General features: G+C 39.5%; 1 protein-coding gene across 1 annotated transcript in view; it reads right to left on the reverse strand.

Moving 5' to 3' along the window:
* The window catches only part of ROS1 (ROS proto-oncogene 1, receptor tyrosine kinase), a 72,401-nt gene that overhangs the window by 19,507 nt on the left and 31,766 nt on the right, over positions 1-21,128 (reverse strand). The window contains exons 25-38 of the mRNA XM_065631224.1: positions 20,910-21,121; positions 20,121-20,407; positions 19,007-19,183; positions 16,328-16,545; positions 15,512-15,653; positions 11,164-11,396; positions 8,383-8,559; positions 7,182-7,356; positions 6,583-6,700; positions 4,323-4,504; positions 3,593-3,685; positions 2,682-2,817; positions 2,115-2,277; positions 1,779-1,843 (exon numbers count right to left, since the gene is read on the reverse strand). Coding sequence (XP_065487296.1) covers positions 1,779-1,843; positions 2,115-2,277; positions 2,682-2,817; positions 3,593-3,685; positions 4,323-4,504; positions 6,583-6,700; positions 7,182-7,356; positions 8,383-8,559; positions 11,164-11,396; positions 15,512-15,653; positions 16,328-16,545; positions 19,007-19,183; positions 20,121-20,407; positions 20,910-21,121 — 2,378 coding nt within the window. The remainder of the gene's footprint in view (positions 1-1,778; positions 1,844-2,114; positions 2,278-2,681; positions 2,818-3,592; positions 3,686-4,322; positions 4,505-6,582; positions 6,701-7,181; positions 7,357-8,382; positions 8,560-11,163; positions 11,397-15,511; positions 15,654-16,327; positions 16,546-19,006; positions 19,184-20,120; positions 20,408-20,909; positions 21,122-21,128) is intronic.

Raw genomic sequence — 21,128 nt, forward strand, 5'->3', positions numbered from 1 at the left:
TCTAGAGTAAAGTGTGATTTTGAATTTGACAGCTCCCCCCGGCCTCTAACACATACCTCTCAGCCAGCCAAACTTCGGCACTCCCAAGACCAGAAAGAGGGGAAGGTGCACCTGGCACTTTCCTTACAGCTCACACAGCCCTTTCTCCACAGAGCTGCCATTCCTGACTTCCCAAGTCATGGGATACACACAAGAATTTGCTACATATATTTGTACACAAAGGACTGACCAATAACCAATATCAAATGCCTTTTGAAATACAGGCAACTCAATTTCCACATTGCTGCATAGCAATAATGGAAGAAACAAATAGTCGTTGCTTAACTGGGACAGTATGCGTAACACTACAATCCAGATTTTAATGAACATCCAAAAAGGCGAGCAAAAAAAAAGCTACATTTACATATCTAGCATCAACATTTGTAAGCAATCAGATCCACTTATTTTTCCTTTCTGCTCTTGGCTTCATTTATGAGACCCTACAGATAAATATCAATAAAAATCATTAAGCCCTCCATGAGGGAATGAATCATTCTTTTTTCACATTAAAAAATGTAAGATTTAAAGCATCTAAAACATACCCATTTAAAACCATTATTGTTTAATGGGAATATATAATGTTTTAATTTCTTTATTCTCTTTGTTACTATGTCTGATTGTATTGGTGTACATCAATGCTTACATTTAAATGTATTAATTTCCAATTACGTATTTTTCCAGGATTTCTAGTTTTGGATTATTAGCTGCAACAAGAAAGCAGTATTGGGGAATCTTCAGAGACTTTTAGCTGTGGGTACGTATAATATCCATACTACATAGAAAAGAAACCTTAACTGGGTATATGACTGCTAGGTAGACTGAAAATAGATTGTAGGAAGTTTACACACAAAACTTACTATTTCCCATTAATTTACATTTTAATGACATGGATCCATTTTGGTTTTCAGGAGTCTTTTATCTCATTCAGTGTATGGTATGTGGAAAAAGGTGAAAAATGCAAGATTTTTTTTAAAAGTATGTAAGTACAAAAATGAATGCCATGAAAACAAATGTCAAATTTAATAACATTATGTTTTCTGTGCAGGATATAAAATCTTTCATTTTTCAAAAGATGCTTCTAATTCTGCACTCGTGAATAATAAGGAAGAGAAGTGCAGACATGCATCTGAAAACTAAACCACACTCTCAGTCTTATGTTACCAGCTGAAAACTCACTCAAACTTCTATTTGTTTTCATGGAGACTCTGGAAAGCCAGATTTCTAGGTGGCACACAGACCTTCTATGTGAAATTCTCACACTGATGACAGACACATTATTTTTTTAAGTCTGCTTCAATAGAAGAGGTATGTGGCAACCTCTAGTGGTAAGTATGTGCATTTTTTAAAAACAGTTAATTGAAACTTCAAGGCATCAGCTTGTTCTGATATGTTTATTTTGGTAAAATGGGATTAGCCAAATGTTACCCAATTGCCTTTAACAACAAATGCGGTTATAGGGAAGCAAAGATACCGAAATCATCTGTCCAAACCAAATAAATCCATGACATGAGCACACTGAACTTGCTGTCTGTATGTTAAATTTTGCTAATCAGTTTTATAGCTTTATTTTTAAAATATTAATCAACAGTGATTTAATTTTTTTTGCAGAAGGAGGAGAATGCCCACAAAACACCACAGTAATTTGTTTAGAGGAAAGTGTTACTTTCATTCCTCTTGAAGGCCACCACCCTCACATGATACTGGCTCCGAAGGGTGTCCAGTGGCAGAGCTGTCCCTACCTCATTAAGTGTGCCTCCTTCAAGAATTCACTCTTCTCATGGTCTGTCGCACCCTTCTTCAAAGTCTACTCAATACAAAGCAAAAGTGTAATAGCACTTAGGTCACCACCACTATTATCACGTAGCACTTAAGTAAAGCAATCAGACATAGACATGGCCTTAAAATACACATTTAGCAATCATTACAAGGAGATAGGCTCAACCCTAAGTGACCTGCAAGAAATACTGCAGGAAAATACCCAGATCTGTCAACATCTGTTTCTGTGGTTTAACCTCTGAGCCAAATCCCTCTGCCTACCCCGCTCTGTTGCCAGAGAAATACACAGCTGCAGTTACCTTGACTGCTACTTTGGATTCTCCACTTCCATCTGCCAAGATGTCTACCGCAGTCCCTTCATACACCTCTCCAAACGCTCCACTTCCTAACAATTTGTGTAAGTTCAGTTTGTCCCGAGGGAAAGCTGGCAGTGATTCAATCTCTGCTTGAGAAGGAAGAGTGCTACAAAACAGCAATAGTAGTCACTTGTTCATGCCTAAGAACGTATGAAATGTTATTAAAATTCATCCTTAAATGAATCTGGTACTATTTGTCTCATTGGATACATTTAAAGGGAGCTCAGGCAAAGCCTGGATATTTTGGAAGCTACTGGAAAACACTAGGTGTTCTTCCTTCCCTTGTACTTGTGTTTCTTGCTAATGTGAGTGTGTAGGGTGGACTGGGGGCAACCCAGGCAAGGGTGCACACCAGAGAGCCAACATGGTAGGGCCTACTTCAGAGCAGACCTGCCCTACAGTGCAGATGCAGCCCTTAACTCCACCTTGAGGTGTCACTGATGAAAACCAGTCCAGGGAAGCCCTCTTAGATGTTTTTGTCCTGAAAATATATTTGCTCCAGGAGCATACCTTACAGCATAACAGGCATTGGCTAGTCCCACTGTCTCAGCCATTCCCCTGAGTCGAGCTAATTCTTTATCTTCCTTCATAAACACTATCTGCCCAAGCATGGCCTGTTTTCTGGATTTCCATCTTTGGTGCCATACTGGAACAGAAAAGCAGACCATCAGATATTTCACTCTGAGAGCATCCCAGCATGCAAGCAGGCTGAAAGGCTACAGCTGTTTTGTTATCCTGTTCAATATGACCCCTCAGCAGCTCATGTAAGCAAGACATTTCTATTTGGTCACCATCTTTTTCCCACAAAACACAGACAACTGGTCCTTGAGCTGAGAAATTAGTCAAGACCCAAACCCAAAGGGCTATTGCTGTATCCCAGGGATAGGATGAAGAGTGAGAGGGCAGGACCACCACATATGGACACCTACATCTCAGGGTAATCTCTACACCAGTAGAGATCAGTAATTACTCCTACATTTATACAGTCCTAAAACTACATTCGGTCCTTTGAAGGCAACCGCGAGGCTGGTGTGGCCCCCAGTGAAAATGAGTTTGACACCCCTGCTCTACACCCTTTCTTCAGGCACAAAGCTTAAGAGAAAAAAAATTGGATCCTTTGCAGAATAAAAGCAGTGTCCAATTTGAGAGTTCCTTCAGCGTTCCTGTGTTCTCCTTGCAGGTAATCGACAGCAAGAGCTGCCTGAGGATAGAGTGAATTGGAATCCTGTCCTTGATACTGAAAACATAACTCACCATCTCTAGGGCCTCAAAGGATGAGAAAATACAAATTCCTGTCAGCTCTTACCCTGAGGATTGTTCAGCATTTCCCTAAACCTAGAGGCTGATCATCTCCCATCATCTGAACTGCCTTTTACTGAGGCCTGGCAAACCAAGGATATGTGAAAAACTCAGCTACATACCAAAACCAAATAACACGGCCACAGTCAAGCCCAGCACAACAACTCCGCTCGCAGCAGCAATGGCAATGATGGTGTCTGGGGAGATCACTGTATCTATTAAATAGAATGGGAAAATTGGTTAGTAACTCTGTATACAAACCAAATCAGTCCTAAGGAGCTGAGTAAACCTGAGAAAACCCTTGAGCTGCCTGCTGTGTAAATGTTTTCATCTGCACAAAGCTCTCTTGTAAGCTGTATGTAGATGTCTACATTTGGTCAGACTAATCCTCCTCCCACAGCTCTGGGCCACTCCTGTAGTGATGATCTACTGTGTACATGGAAAGAGAAAATGCTGAACTGTTTAACCACTCAAGGTGAGATTTTCAAAAACACAAAGTGCAGGTCTAATGTTCTGTCTAAGGGCAAAAAGTAATCCTCACATCCTTACCCAGTGTGGGAGCTTGCCTTTATTTCAGGAATCATACCACAATGCAGTGTTCAGGCCCACAGATACAAACTGGTATAAATGATCAGAAGCAAATTCCAGGCCCACTGTGCCATACAAAAGAGCCTGGATGAGCACCAGCAGCTGGGCTCACCATATAAAAGTCGCCATTTATAACTGCTTGGACACATTACTTTACCTGTTCAGCAATATCATGATTAAAATAGCAGGTCTGTCTTCATAAATTGGTATGGTTACTCTGAATAAAAAAACTTCATTAGCAGAGTAAGAAAGTACAGGACATACCTTCACCCAAAATTATATCCTTGCTTGTGTCACTGTATTCACCCAGTCCCAGCACATTTGCAGCTGCCACTCTGAACTGGAAAGTTCCTTCTAGGTTCTTGGCCTCCCATGTGCAAATACTGGTACAGGAGCCATTGTAAACCACCTCCCACAAGGACTTCGTGGTGTTGTCAGAATGCTTCCTGCAACAGGTAGAGCAAAATAACACAGGTACGTCATTAACGCAGTCAGGGCAGATTACTGCTTCCCTCCCATCTTTCTTCACTTCAGTTCCATGGCCTTCAAAATATCTCTCTCTGCCTGCATGAAAGCAAGCTCAATCTCGTAATGGGGTTTTGGCTGTGGAGCAGAAGATTGTATCATGCCATTTCAGCAATGCTAGGAATCACACATCTTTAGCTTGGCATCAGAAGTGAGATGGTAGGATGTTTTAGACATAAAAATCTCCAGCACTGTTTCACCTGTTTCAGTAAACACCTCACAGCCAAGAGCTCAAAACTTTCCTATTTAGCTTTCAGAAAAAAAAATAGACATTTATTTTTGTGTCCTGCTAGAGGTTTTTGCTTTCCTGGGCTCAGAGTAATTCAGTGGCTCTTGTGCATCAGGTTTCACAAACTAAACAGGAAGCAGGTCATTGGCAGTGAAGACTCAATTCTTCAGCTAGCCAGTTTCCCACAGTATCTGCTGACTGCTGGGTATATTTCTTCCTTTCCCCATTGGACTGAGATTGATTGCTCACAATAAATTCAGAGCTGATTATTCACCAACCAAAAGCAGACCATGTATTTAAACTTGAAAGGCCATATCTGAAATATCATTTCATGTCACGCAAGACACTAATATTTCATATGAAATGACCTTCATGTGCATGTCAATCATTCTCCCAACACACTTTAATGCAGGAAAAAAAGGTCAAACACTTCTAAACCAGAAAGACATGGGAAAACTGTGTGTTCATGACATCTCTACCAGAACTGTATGAAAAACAGGGTTTGTTTCAAAGGTCTATGTAAATATTTTCTAGAATGCTATACCACTGGCCTAACATTTTTCTACCTGGTATAAAATGACCATGAGGTTCAAAGCCAAATTCAGACAAAAACATCAGCATGTGCACATTCAAACTGCAGGAGGAATGCTCATTTCATTAAAAAAACCCAACACCTTAGCAATGTATTAAGATTTCAGAGATGAATGAGAAGCTGGAGCCTAAAGAACATAGTGGCTAACACACAGCCCTGACACAGGCCAAGGGTCTGTCCTTTCTTTATCCATGCACAGTAAGCCAGGTACAAACTGGCTGTTGGCATATCAAAATTATGGTGGTCTCATAGCATGCAGGTCAGTGCTGCTGCACACTCACAAAACTGTACGGAGGAAGCTTACAGCACCAGGAAAGTATGTCTGGGTGAAAACTTATATAGGTAAAGTATTCCCAGCTCCACGGTGCTGTCAGTCCTTAGCTTTCATAAGCACAGAGTTAGCTGAGGAAAAATAAATAATATCTGAGTTTAAAAAATTGCTTCCCTCTATCAGTCCTGATTTCAAAAAATGTCATAGGAATATATCAGAAGATGGACTTTCCCCATTTTTAAACAATGCATTAAGTCTTGCACTGCCTACCTTAAATAAACCACTTCAGAGTCATGGCTAAAAAATTAGAAATTTCAAAGTCATTAACCACAACAATACACTCTAACCTGTCCATTCAGCCCTTACAGTGCCAGTGCAGGAATGAGTGAGAACTGGCACTCTATAGATGCCTAATGAGTGTAACATGTATAGTCCAGACAATCTGTATTTGATGACAGAGTGCTTTAAAAATTATCTCGTCATCCCAAGTTAGTGGGAATACCTTATGATTCTTTCTGGCCACTTCCTAACACCCTTCCATTATTCCTGTGAACAATATTTCTACATATATTTTAGCTGAGAATACATACTAAATGTTTAAAATTTGCGATCTGATGGTATGTCCAAATCTTCTTCTAATCCACCAACATATATCCAAATATATCCCTGTATTTCAGGGTTGGTCTGTAAATGTTGTTAGTGTGTATTTTCTTCCAAGTTTTCCAGGAATTTCTGGAAATGGTGGCTCCTTAGTTTACCCGAGAAAGAGATCCCATGAAAAGGGCCATTTATGAGAAGGGTCATTGATATTTCACTCTTCCTATCGGAGCCAAACTGAAAGCCCCTGCACGTCCAGATTTGTTATGGGCTGCTCTCTATGGGAAGAGTACCTGCACGCATAGCTTACCTGCTTTCTAAGATGTAATAAGTCAGGTTGCTTCCGTTGTCATCAGCCTTTTCCCACTGTACAGAGTTTTTGGTGTCTTCTGATTCTTTTGGAACTCCTGGCTTACTGGGAACACCAGCTAAGACCAAAGGAGGGGAGAAACAGAATACTTACAACATGTTTATAGCAAGACAAAGGGCTAATGAGCACAGGGAAAAATTTAGACGTGCACATGAGTGTTCAGAAATATAAAACAATGGAGGATCTATATCAGTAATACTCATGGAGTATGAATCTTTGGCCTTTGTTTTGTGATGGACAAATTTCAAAATTTATATTCACATGCGGCCTTTCACCTGTAGTTATGAGTTCATATGCATCCAGGCATTTCGTTTCAGTTCCCTTCACTCTTTTCCTGTGCTCCACTTGAAAGTGAACCTCATTTCTTTCACCCTTTTACTTTTGCAGATGTGATACTGTACTATTTATTTTTCAAACACACAAAACTATTGGGTTTTAGTACAAGAAAGTTGCCTGCTAAATTTTATAAAATATTGTATTTGAATATTCACGTCCTGAAAAGAGTCTTAAAATCTTGTTATCCTACATTCAGCGCTTACCTGTAGTTTTAAAGCTTGTTGGAGAGGAAGTACTTTTCACTCCTGTAACATAAACTACTGTTACTCTTACAAAGTAGTTGGTTGAAGGAAGAGTTCCTGTGAGATTGCATGTGTAAACAAGATCTGCTGTGCACGCAGTGCTTGCAGGAGAAAACCAGTCACTTTTTGTTTGCCACTAGAAAAATAAAATATCATCATGGTCAACTTTCTTACTCCGCTGAACGTGTGTCACAGTTCTATTCCTGGGTAGATTAATTACTTTTCCACCTTTTAATATCATAGGAGAGAGTTTATGCACGTGCTGTTTCAATCACGCGACTTTGTCCTCTTGGAGACCAAGGACAAAAAACCCATTTTTTTCTTTGTTTTCAGGAGACCTACAAGTCTTGGCAGCCACAAAGGACAACAGATTAAGTGACCCCTTTGCACAGCCAAAAGGAGCCTTCCCCTTGCTTATCTCTGTACATCTTGTATTTCTGGATCACTGTGACAGACCCATGAGTTCAGCTTGCCATGATGCACTTGAAAGGAGGCAGTTTAGTGGAATTGTGCTATGACATTTGTTTTAGGGCAGATGGGAAATGTTTGGTGTAGGTCTAATGAATCTGATGATCTATATTAAGGAATCTACGTGATCCAGCTTAGCACATGACATTTTCTGTGTCTAGTGGTCCAGACATTAAAATCTGAAGCTTCCATCCATGCTGCTCTCACTGCAGCACTTACCTCGACAGTCTGCACTTCCAGACCCATTTTTCTCTCCATCATTTTCTCCTAGCCTCTATCACAGGAAAATAAAATTCAGATACTAGCTTGTAGCTCATATTAAATGCAGAAAACTCCTTTCTTCTCTTTCTTGTGCAGAGCAGACATAGGATATCCAGCTACAAGCCAGCTTGAGGGAGGGCAGTGAGGAAAGAGGGAGGAGAGTCTACTGAAACAGGAGACCTGGGAGGAATTCTGGTGGGGTCATCCAGGATGTCCTTTGGCACTATGGAGTATTATATGCTACAGCTGCACTCTCCCTTGTTCCTGGCAAACACTGCCTCCATCCTGCCCCTTCTGAGCCACTGAGACTGATGTCACCCTGCCCAAATTAACCACTGAGCCTCTTCAGATTCATTCTGCCACCCTGTGCTGCTCATGAGGACAGAGTGGGTTAAATTTGCTCATCTGGACAAAAACTGAAGGGTATTTTTACCTTACACAGCTCAAACCAAAAGCTGGTTTCATTGACGTGAAGAGGAGCTCTCCATTCCAGCTGGAAACTGGTATTTCTGGGAACTATATTGTCAGGTGCAGCTGGAGTCTCAAAAGTTTCTGCAATAACAGGGACACTTTCGGAAAACCAGTTCTCGTTGGGATGAAAAGCAAGAACCTGGTCAGGAAAGAGATAAACAGTACAACACCAGACCAACTGGAAAAGTAGCGTTAGCAACTCCAAGTGCTTGGAAGATTAGCTGTTTTCAACAAGACAATATTCAGGCAATAAAAGTATAGGCATAGAAAGATTTTGAGCCTGACGGCTGAGGCGTTGCACATCTTCAGACTGGAAGTTTATGGCCTAGAGTTTCCTTCCTTGGAGACTCTTCTTAGTTTCTCATTTGATCTTTCTAAAAAGACTCTTCTCTTTCTAGACTTCTCTTAAATGCCACAAATTCTTACACAGGCATACAGGTGTCACTTCACGTACTGGGCAGTGTTTCAGAATCACAAAAATACAAGGTGAGGAAATGGCCTGGTATACCACCTTCCAGTAAGCCACAATCAAATATGACAGATGTTTGAGTATGCATACTTACATATATATATAAAGCTATACAGGTTTATAGGTATTCCTCATTTTACCATCCAAACCATTCACAAAAGCACAAAATCAATTTAAGGACAGAACAGGTCCCGTCCAGTCATCAGCTCAATGTCCAGTCACCAGCTCAGTGTTCTCTCAGACCATGGGTGAACTGGGATAATCACTCTCTCACTGTATGTGATGCACTCAGTGTGCATTCTGCAGACATGTTTACTTGGTTGCTTTTGAAAATGTCACTCTGGTGATAGCCCTGCTGGCCTGATATGTCATTTATTATTTCCTTTTAACCCTTCACCTGTAAAGGGCAAAGCAGTATGTTTTATTCTCATGAATCCACATTGGACATTTTTATTCCTGTGTTATACTCTAGATGCTTGTAGACCAACTATTTACCATTCTGTCTTAATAATACCTATGTATGTTCTAATATAGTCCTAGTAAAACCATATACATCCTTAAAATAACTTCAGGTACTAAATTCACACAGAGTAGTCTATAATTTCCTTTTTGAAGCTAAGTGTGACTTTTTTTCTTGGTAGTTCTGTGGGACTTCCTCTCTTCCAAAAGTTACTGAAGATAATTGTGAACATTCATAGACTATTTTTAACCAGCTCCTTAGGTAGCTTAAGGCAATCAGATGCTGTTGACTTAAATATATATAATCTAAACAAATATTCTTTAACCTGATCTTTCCTTCTCCTGATCTGTTCTGCTAACATTGGCTTCATGCAGTTGTGTTAAATACCTAGCCACAAGCCTCCTGTTCCTAAAAACTAAACAAACAAAAAAAACCCCACTAGAAACTGCAAGTTGTTCTTTCTACTGTCTTCCTCTTCAAAATACTAACAGAGCCTTTCCAGCTGCCTTTTTAGTCCTTGCTACTTTGAACTCTTTTGGTTCCTCCACCTTCTTGATTTTGTCTCCACATTATTTTTTTTGCTCATTTTTACCGAAATGACTAGTGCTTAGGAAGGTAATACTGACATTACTTCAGGATGGTGCTTCCCCTGCCCTGGCTGCCCAAAAAGCCTCACTGCCTGAGTCTGAGAGCAGGGGTGGCGGGAGGGCTGCTCTGTCTGCCCCCAGTTCTCACCGTTCATAGCCCAGCATAACTACACAAGACACCGAAGTTTTTGTGCAACACCAGCGTGGGAGTCCACATGAACTGCAGCAGCTGGTGGATGGATGTCCCAATCTGCTGCTTCTGCTAGCTAGCCTGCAGCTGGCCTCTTATTATATTTCCTATCTTCCTCTATGACTTGCTTGGACAGTGGGAGAAACTACTTCTTCACTTGCACCAACAGCATCATATTTCAATGCAATCCAAACTCAGAGGGTTTGTAACCACCCTTCAATATTCTTGTCTACAGAAATTGTCTTCAAAGGCCACCAAATAGCCAAGCCCCTACTTGCATGTTTAAATTATTGTTAGTCCTCTACATCTGTTAAAGGGTCAACATTGATATATTGTTCTTGTTATGAACTTTGCATGTATATTTTATAGTACACTTTTCTTTAAAATGTGACTGCTGGAAGACAGAATCAGGCAACTATTAATCCGCTCATCTACTATATCTCTATGAATATTTCCAGTACTTTTTGGTTTATTAGACTAAGAATTTTTTTTTTCTAAATGAAAAGTTATTTATTGAATGAAAAGCAGCAATTCACAAAATGGCTGAGTTTGCTCTTGGTGTAACATAAGGAGGTTTTCCCTTTATGAAGGTTTCAGATATGTTGCTTTCCTGAGAAAAGCTTTTATCTTTCAGCCATGTACTCACATAGCCCTGGTTATTGCACTACAACTAGTCCTTCACAAGCAGGTCACATTTCCAGGTGTCCTCCTTTCAGAACAGAGGTTAGCCATCACTTGACCCTCTGTTAGCGTGTTGCATGGAGATTAAGGGCAGTAACAACAGGATTGCAGCAGAATCTCCTATTTATTTTTGAGATTTGTGGTGTGCTCCCCAAATAGAAAAGATCTCAGTTCTAGGATTTTATCTGAACCATCTATGTAGGAATAAACCGTGATGTTTATTTTTCCTTAAGACTAAAGGACTGAGAGACGTCTGCCAAGTTTTGAACTCATATTTTCAAAACACACATACAGCTTTCCAGAAGAGCAGCATAAAGATTTGCAAGTTAGTGCAGGTAAAGCTGCTTATATTATACCTTGAATGAATAGTTTGTTCCGGATTGGAGCCCACTGACAGACCAGGCAAGTGTCCCATCTGGAAATTCACTTTTTCGCAAGGGTGTCGCTGGGACAGGAGGCAATAAATTGACAGAGATTTGATAGCGGACAGATTCTAGAGGTCCATTTGTCTTCAAAGGTTCACTCCAAGATATGTTGATGGTGGTGTCAGACAAAACCACTGTCGTAATGAAATCAACTGCCTCTGGGACTGAAACAGAAAGAAAAAATAATCTCCTTTCAGGGACAGATGTTACTAGAGGGTTTTTTTTGTTTTCTTACGTTACTTTTAGAGAAGTCAAGAACTATCACTGAAGAAAGAAAAAAGGTTACAAGTTTATGGATATAACCCATTTACAGGGCTGACACTCTACACATGTAAAACTCATATTCTTCTATAGTCAGTCAGCTGCAGATAAGTTCAAAATATTTTGAGGGACTTTTTTAATATCGCCTTGGTTACCCTACCATGCAAGCAAACTAAAAAAACCACCAGCTGCTGTCCTACACTTCTACATTTGTAGTCATATCACTGAATTCCTGCTGTCTGTTTCCTGATCAGGGTCTCAGATGTGAGTTTAGTATGATGCTTACTTAGATATGCACTAGAAAAAGTACTTATGTACTATTCCAATTGGAAAGTCCTTTCTTGAACCAAAACGTCTGAAGGAAGAAAACCCTAAACTCGGCATTGTTTGCCATCATTTACAGTTTTGCTCAGAAACACATGGTCTGGCTGAGCTGCGTAAGCAAGAAACTGGGTTGCTGGTCTGGTTACTCCATGCCAACTGGTTACTCACTAATTGTTTTGGAAAAATGAACCCTTCCTTTGAAGCTTTGAGATCACAGACTTTGAAATCGTATATGACATGCCCCAACTCCACATTAAAAATTATTTTTTCCTATTGAACAATCTAGATAGGTAAAAAGTTAAGTCATTACGCTATCTATGTTCCTAGCATAAAATACTTATGACTACATATGCTATAACGTTTATTCTAGGAGCAAGACTGCAGATTATTTAAGTGAAATGTGCAGAAGCTGAACTAGTAAAGACAAGTCTAATTTCACTAGCTAAAACATATGTGGAGAAAGAGTGACACTCTGTGGCAAGAGCAATGCAGCAGTTTTTCCAAGTCGTCTTCCTTGCATTTGTTGGAAAGTACAGATTAATCCAAACTACTTTCGTTTCATTACAGAATTGAGGGAAAGACAGAAGGAATTCACACAGCTTCAGAGGTACAAAACAGTGCACACATTTCAAAAAGCCCTAGCACTATCTGATTACAATTTAAACTAGCAGTTACATACAAGCAATTGAGAACATAAGTGCCAGAATACATATGCATTCTGTTTACAGTGGGTTGGAAATTTTTAAACAAATTGTGAGAATTTCTGAATGCTGATACAAATATATATTTAAAATGCTCTAGCTTTGGGGGCTGGTGTGGTTTGGGGTTTGGTTTGGGTTTTTTTGTTTGTCATTGATTTTGGAGGGTTGGTTTTTTGCTTGCTTTGCCTTTTTTGTTTAGTTGGTTTGGTTTTGTTTGCTTGGGTTTTTCGTTTGGTTTTCTTTGTTTGTTTAGGACTTTATTCTGATCATGACATTCTGGTTTGCCCCAACTAGAGTTTCATGTTTCATTTTAACTTTACTGAAAAATTCCATTTGAGTGGAGCAACCCAGTCTCCCATTTCTAATGCTACCTTTGTGCTTTGCCCCTGAGAGGGTACGTTGTTGCAGGATGGCTCAGAAGCAATAGTGTGAATTCTTGCCACATCCCAATAGTATTCAGGCTTATTCAATCAGTGTGTCATATAGTTTTTTGCAATACAGATGTGGGTTCCCATGCAAAGAATTGAAATCTACTTATCATAGGCCAGGTTTTTTTTTTATTTCTTGCCATACTCTCCTAAGAAATATGCTCGTAATAGCCAGAGAACCACACAGGATGAGAACCTATCTGCTTGATGCTGCAGATGCTAAAAGATCTGATTGTTAAGAGGAAAAAAAATGCATGGTGGAAGAGAATTTCCAAAGTGTAGCATCCCTGGATCCTAAAAGAAGAGTGGCAGTGTGCCTGCACCTCTTGTTCCACTTCCATTTGAAAGATGAAAAGAGGCTCATCTTAGATTGAGGTTTTCTTAACAGGAAAAACATGACTGCTCCCAGGACAAGAAACAAGGAATGATCTGTACTTAAGAAGAGCCGCTGGCAGCTCACAGGTGATGCTCTCCTGTGGACAACGGTGGCAAAAAGAAACGTTACTTGTTCTATGGATGAACCTTTAAAGAAACACTGAGACGAGCAAGAAAAACACAGCGGTGGCTGCTCTTCTTTGAATTCAGTTGCTTCAGCACCTTCTGAAGGAGCCAAAAGCCAAGCAGAGGTAAAGAAAGAGAAGTGAAAAACATAGGCCTCCTGCTGTGGCACCCTGTCTGCATATCACAGCAATATCCCCATAGCTGCGTGGTCTGCAGAGCTGTACCTCAGCTACGGGCAACCCTGCTGTAGCTGGGTTAACTGAGCTAATGTCCAAGGACCAGGTGTTACCGTGCCTCTCAGTTTCACTCCCTCACCTTCTCTCGGAGAAGAATTGCTCCAGTGCTGCAGGACAAGAGCCAGGCTGGAAAACTAGTGATGGTGGCAGCTATAGCATTCCCACATCACTGTGAGTTCAGCAGCAAGCATCTCTGGGTACAATCTCCACAGTCCTTCCTGCAAAATACAAACTGCCTGCCATGTAGGCTTGGCTACAATTCGGCCTTGCTGACCTGGTTATTGTCAGAGGTGCCTGATGGCTCTGCAAGTGGTGAGTTTATGTGGATCAAGTTCACCCTGGCTGGTGACACCAGGCACAGCAAATGGAGCACAGATGCAGAGCAAATCCGACCCAACAGAAGAGCAAGTGCTATGTATACTACAGGAAATAGCTAGCTCTCATCATAGTTTTCCATGTTTTCATCAAGTGAGTCCAGCAGCTTCACTCCAATGGTGAGAAAATTATCTGAAGAGCAGTGCAAATTCAGCTGCTCATGAAGACAGATACAAGTGGGCATGTGCATACACACACATGCAAAATAAGAAAAAGTGCTGAGCAAGCTACTTCTATTGGGTTGGGTTGCAAGTCAACACAACCCATGCAAAGGCACAGCATGCATCTTCAGATAATGCTTTTCTTTCTGGGAGATGACGAGAGCTTCAGGGAAACTGGGATGGTGGCTGCTCCACAGCTGCAAACAGGTGGAGTGAAGCAGGGAGTGAGCAGAGGCATCTTCCTGCCCTAATTAAGGTACTTCCAACCACAGGAAACATCTAGCTCAGACTAGTAGTATTCTCAAAGAATAAGGACATCTTGAACTCGGACTGTCTATGAATCTCGGTTGCCCTTGTGGCATCTGAGCAAAGCTTCTGGGCCATGTTGGTTTCAAGGAGAGATGGGAGACAGGCTGGCACTCCTAGTGCCAGCACCTAGGTCTGCATTGAAGTGTAGCAGAGAGTGGAGTTTCCTCACTATGAAATGCCCCTCGTTTCAACAAATACGACAAGACGAGCAGTCAGTAGTTTTGGACTCAAGCAGACGTCTGAACCCACAGACAAAAACCAGCATTTCTAGTTTCTATTAAGTCAGGGAACTAAGCCAGCACCAGATCTATGTTCTGCAATGGAAAGTCCAGCACAGGGTGGAGAGGATAACTATGAAGGTAGGTAATCCCTAACCAGTCCACTCTCTGCCTTAAATTACACAGTGAATATTCAAGTTCAAAGCACTACTCCTAACTTTCTTCTTCTAGTGTAAAAGGGCCTGAGAAGGGCACATCAAAATTCTTGAAATCAGCTGAAAATGTGCAATTGTCATTCAGACCAAGAGAAGTAAAAATAAAGTGTTGTATTTTTGGCCTGGTTCACAATAAATCAAACCTGCATTACCCTAAGAAATAGTAATTATGAGAATAACGTCAAGCCATGGGGAAAAATCTTAATGCTGAATAACGCATGTATTTAAACATATATAACCACATATACATTCAAACACAATTTATTAAAAATGTGGTCCAAGGCAGAAACTGCAATTGTTTAGCCACTTTTAACCACAGTTTATCTTTCCTCAGGAAGCCAATGAGCAAAAGCACTAAAGAATACATACATGTGTCATGAATCTTACAGATTCATCAAGTCTGGTTGCTAAAACCTTATGAAGATCTACATAGGTTACATTTTAAGCAGAAAATTTCTCTGTTTTCTGATTTGCAACCCAAACTTACACACATCTTCCTTTAACTGAGTTGAGAATTCTGTTCAAAGTCAGAATAAAATGTGAAACAAACCTCCATACAGAGTTGTGACAATTGTCTCTTTTCCCATAGGCAGCACTTCCTGATCTGAATAGTAGTTTTTCACTGCAACTTGTATGACATAACTTGAAAATGGCTGTAGATTGTCTATGATAGCTATAGGACCCTGAAATTCCTGTAATTCAAAATCAGATAATAAACAGGTATTCTTAGAAAAGAGATTCATATGTCACACCAATCATCTGTCAATAAAATGAGTGTTAAAAAAGTAATACAGTAGGGCTTTTGCATTCTAATACACTTTAGCATTTAAAAAAGAGAATGTTAAAATGATAGTTTTGTTAATAGGTCACTACAGAAAATACATGCTAAAAAACAAGCTGAGATGTAATTAGCATGGCTACAACAGCACATCGTTCAGTGGCTGGTGCTTAAATAGGAAATGGCAAAGCCCAAAAAAATGTAACAGAAAAAATTACTTTAGGCAAGTACATTTACCACAAAACACATGAAGGCAAGCCTTATGATTGCTGGAGAGTCTCAAGAGTTATTTAAACAGATTAATATCAACCACAACTGCTCTTTTTACAAGTACAAACTGAAAACCTGTTTTAACAGGATTTTAGCAAAGACATGTTAAAAAGTAGAGGAGTACTTGCACAAAGGAAAGTTAAAGAATCTACCACTTAACAAATACTGGTGAGAAAGGGGAATTACTATTGGGGATATAGAAGCAGAAAAACTGCCTGAGAGAAAGTAACAAAATGGCTTGTAAAATGACAAGCAGTGATATCACATTCCCTGTTCACATATGGTATCATGTGCGTTTTTACTCCAAAATAACCATACCAATGAGTTTTGCTGTAGAGCAGACAAACAGTAGCTTGAGTTCCCGTGGCTGTTAGTCATTTGTCCAAAAAATACCAGATATGTTGGCGTAGGCTGCGCTATGCCAGGACATAGCTGCTGTGGTATGGCAGATGGCAAGCTTAATGTAAAACTGGTGTTTGTCGTATCAAGAATAGTAGGTTTCTCAGTGTCTAGCAATAGAATCAGGCATCTTTTATCTAGGAAAGACATCAAAAAATGAAAAAAAAATTACTCCTGGACCAATTCAAACTTGCATGGCATTCAATTACCATTCCTATGAGAAAGCATAACCACAAATTATTCTCTCTGCTTTCACAAACAGAAATAGAAAAAAAAACCCCACCACCCGAATGTACTTTATTTGATTGCTTTCATGGACACAAAAATGGCAGTCATCAAAGTAAAGTCTCATTTACAGATTCATTTAAGGTACAGATTTACTGAAGAATTTAAGTTCTTCTTTAAGTACCTAAATACCTTGGAAATCCAGATCGTGTTGCTGTATTATCAAGGACAGTACACACTGATGAGTCCGAACTTACTTTTCACAGAAAAGACAGATATGCAGAATAGAGAGCAACTTTCTCTAGCAATTAAATGTTATCTCTTTTTTCTTTCAAACAGATTTTCACGTGTAAAGTTGACAGTAACACAACAGGGAAAGAGGAGACATTTTGGAAGGAGAAAAGGAGTCTATAGAGAGAACACAATAGAAAACTACTCTCTGGTAGTAAACAAAAAGTAACAAAAGAGCACCCCTCATCACTTGATTCAATGATCCTGAGGGTTTCTTCCAACTGAAATGATTCTATGGTTCTAAATGGTCTTGCTGCCAAGAAGGAAAAGATTAAGGAGATGCATGGGGAAGATGGTACAAGGACCAATGTTTGCCCTTAGGCCAGAGCAACTGACCTCATTGTTGAAATCTTTTCTCTCTGAGCAACCCCGCCAGTCCTACAAATGGCAAGTTCATGCACATAAGGGAAGGAGAATAACAAATTCTGTTTAACAAAAATAAATGTGAAGTTGAATCCTTGTCAATTTTTTAGTTACTTAGAGTAGTATAACTCCCACGGGAAAAGTCCCAGATGGAATAAAGAATTGAGTCATTTTCAGAGTCAAAGTTTCTGTCAGGTTGTTCCATAGAAATGTGTTTACCCCGACAAGAAAATCCTTCACTCATATTCAGTCCCCTTCCTCCTAACCCTGAAGAGAAATCATTCTCTCACAGAATCTGTGACAGGACAATAATTTTCACTGAGTACTTCTGATGTTTTAAATGATCAACTGACATCACATCTCTGGATGCCAATTAAATAGGTTAGAATGAAAGGAAACTCTAGCAGTACTCCTTGCTCACATCACTAAAGCAGCAAAAAGCATGTCAGTCAAACCAGCTGGTCTTTGCAAATACCACTTTTTCACAGATACACTATTTGCTTTCGGTACTGAAAGAAGAATTTCTTTTCTTATTTTAGTGTGTTCATTTATCTTAAACTTGTGTGAATAATTCAGAACATTGTGTTCCCTCCACCCCCAAATGCCAAGGCTGTGTATTTTTCCAAATACATTTATAGCAGTCAATGTAAATAAGAAAAGCTCTATGAGGATCTCTGGGTAGAAATAATCTCTTTGGACTGAAATTCGGTTCTTTCCCTTCTGCATCAGCTAAGCCTGAGGCTCTTGCATGAAACCCTGACCCTGGGAACAGGGATTGGCACATTCTGTACCAAGCCCGGCTCCTGCACCAACGCCAAGCCCACACAGACCTCACGGGAACAAACTTGCCCAAAGTGTTGGAGAGAATAGCCTGGGCACTGGTCAGAGCAGCTGCGGGCAGGAGTAACTACTGGCTGCCCAAAATAGCGTGAAGTTATTTTATTCCAAAAAGTCCATTCTGTTAAAATATTATCTTGTATATTTGACAGGTTATTATGCAAAACTGAAGTTAAAGAATTATTTTTAATATATTCATTGTGCTAGTAGGTGTTCTAAACCTCTACATTCACCACGATAATCCCTAGAGGGACCATGAATCCTAACTTTCTATTAAAACTAATTTGTATTTCTTTCGTTGTCGTTCTACAATGGTTTTTTTAAATTATTAAGAGTCCTAAGTGAAGCCTGGGTCTACTATAATGTAAGTTGTAATTGCGTCTCAGGTACTTCTTTATAAATCATTTTAATAAGCAGAGTTCTTATTTGTCTTTGGAAGGGCAGGGGTTTTGTTTGTTTGTTTGTTTGAACTTCGCATACTTGTGAACAAAACCAGAAATCTGTATCATAACAGGGAGCATTACCAAACTGTTGCTACACTTTGTGGACATGTTTGCTCTTTTTCTGTGTTTTAAAGTGCACCACCTTTTCTAAATCTCCAGGTCTGACACAACTTTGAAAATTGGCATGATTTGGCTTCAACATCTTGAATCTTTGAAACACGGGCAATATCCCTCATCATGACCTTCCACGTGATCCAACACAAGGTCAGTCCTTACATTCATCCTTTTAAAAATACATATAGCGAATTGTTTCCCTCTAGAAGGCATCTGAATCTATAAAGCATACTTTACATAAATACACATAGCATGGTCTGCAACTTACATACATGCTCTGAAATAAATTTGTTCCATTTACAAAACAACCCATAATCTCCTCTACCTGGATACAATTGCGCCGCTGAGCTGTACGCTAAGATTTTCAGCTCATGATTTGCTCTCTTCTGAAGAGAATGTCTTGTGCTTGCTTTATTTGCTAGCCAGATTTCAGTGTATTCCTCCATTTCAATGCTCCAGTATATAAATTTCTTATCTACAGTCAAGCTGCCAATTTTCTTACCTGTAGGAAAAGATTGTACAGTTAAGCTTCAGAATAAACCCTGAGCAGACAATTTTACAAGAGGAGATGGCTTTTTGTATTCACAGTGAGTCATTATGAGTATGTTGGTCATACCATATCTTCAAAAACCTCCCCTGGAAAAGAGAATTCTGATATTTTTCAGTACATCTCATGCAGCTGAGATACTTTGTTTTTTGAGTCTACAAGTGCAGATTGGTAGGATTTTTATTATCCACAATTATGAGAACTCCAATTCAATTAACAAACACCAGAAATAAAACACAAGAGCAAGAGTTGCCTATGGAAACTTCATCATTTTTCCAAGATGAAAACCACAGTGCTCTGCCATCTCCCAGGAACAATTAAGACAGCTCCTCAGGTAATAGAACAGCTTTACCAGCACTCCTCCAGAATCAAGCTGAAAATTGAGCAACCAAGATTAAGTGTTATTATTACAAGAAGCACAACACAGTTAAATTGTCATACAAGACACTATCAGTATAAAGTACCCTCCCCACATATTGAAGTCTGCAATGCCACTTTCACGCATAACTTAAGAGAGTATTGTAACTTTACATTGACATAAAATGGAACAGGTGTATCTAATAGGACACCCTAGCAAAAAAAATGTGTTAATACTATAAGTAAGATCTACTGACATTTAGCATTCGAGGCTGTAGTGTCTCCCTTTGGTTTACATCTTACTGGAATACATACTTGCATCAGTAAATATCTTCACACTGCTCCTCCTAGTTTGTATCAACAGGTTACACAACTGGAAGCACAGAACATAAACATTTTGTCCATCTTGCCTATAGATAAATCATTTCTATAAATAAAGTGCTTCATAAATGCTGTTTTACTGAAATGAACATTGTTTGATGTAAGAGACAGCAAGAATCACAAACTACCTAGAAACATAACAGAGCGCTCAGACCTTGAAAACTTGGTATTTTGGTAATTCTCCAGCAGTGGCAACCATCCACGTCTGAGGCCCATATTTCATCTCTTCCTTTGATAAAGAGCAGCTGAGGATTCTTGGAGTCAGACACATCTATACTTATAGGTCTTCCTAGCTCTGCTTCTGCCACGTTACAGGTGCAGTAGTTCCTCATCTGTTCTTCTGCTGATATGTATCCCAAAATGTGGTGCACGGTGTTATTCAGAATATCGTAATAAAACATGCGGCTGCCATAATCAAGCTCTTCCATCCAGTACAAGCGGCTATCAAATAAAATGCATTGCTTACAGTCGAAAAACTTCAATCTGAGCAATCTGCACTACATGCAGTCTTATAAGTGACTACAGCTGCAAACCTCCCAAACATTTAAAACAAGGTAACTACAACAGCATATTTGCAGAGTGATTCCAGGTGTTTAAAGGATATTTTTGAGTGGAACATCATAATAACTTACTATTCTGGATAAAACAGTTACTGTAAAAAAATGTTGTCTGGTGCTGACTTTGCATCACTTCAGTAGAAGAACCTATCAGTATTTAAGTATCATTTGAAATTTTTACTCAAATGCAGACATCTTTTGAAATTAAATGAGTCCAAACTCAACTAGCAGCATAAAAGTAGAACTACATCCAGAAGTTTCTGAGGTTTACATGATGCAAAAAATCATATACTGTAAAAGGTCCTTTTTGGTCCCAACAGTTGATGATTTCAGGAAAATCATGTTTAAAATATGCTTTTAAAAGTTACTAGTAATATATATCTTACCTTAAGAAAGGATATGACAACAGAGATGATACAGTTGAATTACTTTTACCCAACTGTATGTTCAAGGCTTTTAGAGATTTTATCTTGAGCTCAAGATCAATAACAAATACTTCAGTTTCATTCCATGGCGTTTTCAGGGCAACAAAGATATGTCTTGCAATCCAGTCAACTGTGATGGCTGTGGCATTGTGAAGATATGCATCTTTGAAAAACTTATGA

This window comes from Caloenas nicobarica, chromosome 3, assembly GCF_036013445.1.
Source record: "Caloenas nicobarica isolate bCalNic1 chromosome 3, bCalNic1.hap1, whole genome shotgun sequence".
Classification (NCBI taxonomy): domain Eukaryota; kingdom Metazoa; phylum Chordata; class Aves; order Columbiformes; family Columbidae; genus Caloenas; species Caloenas nicobarica.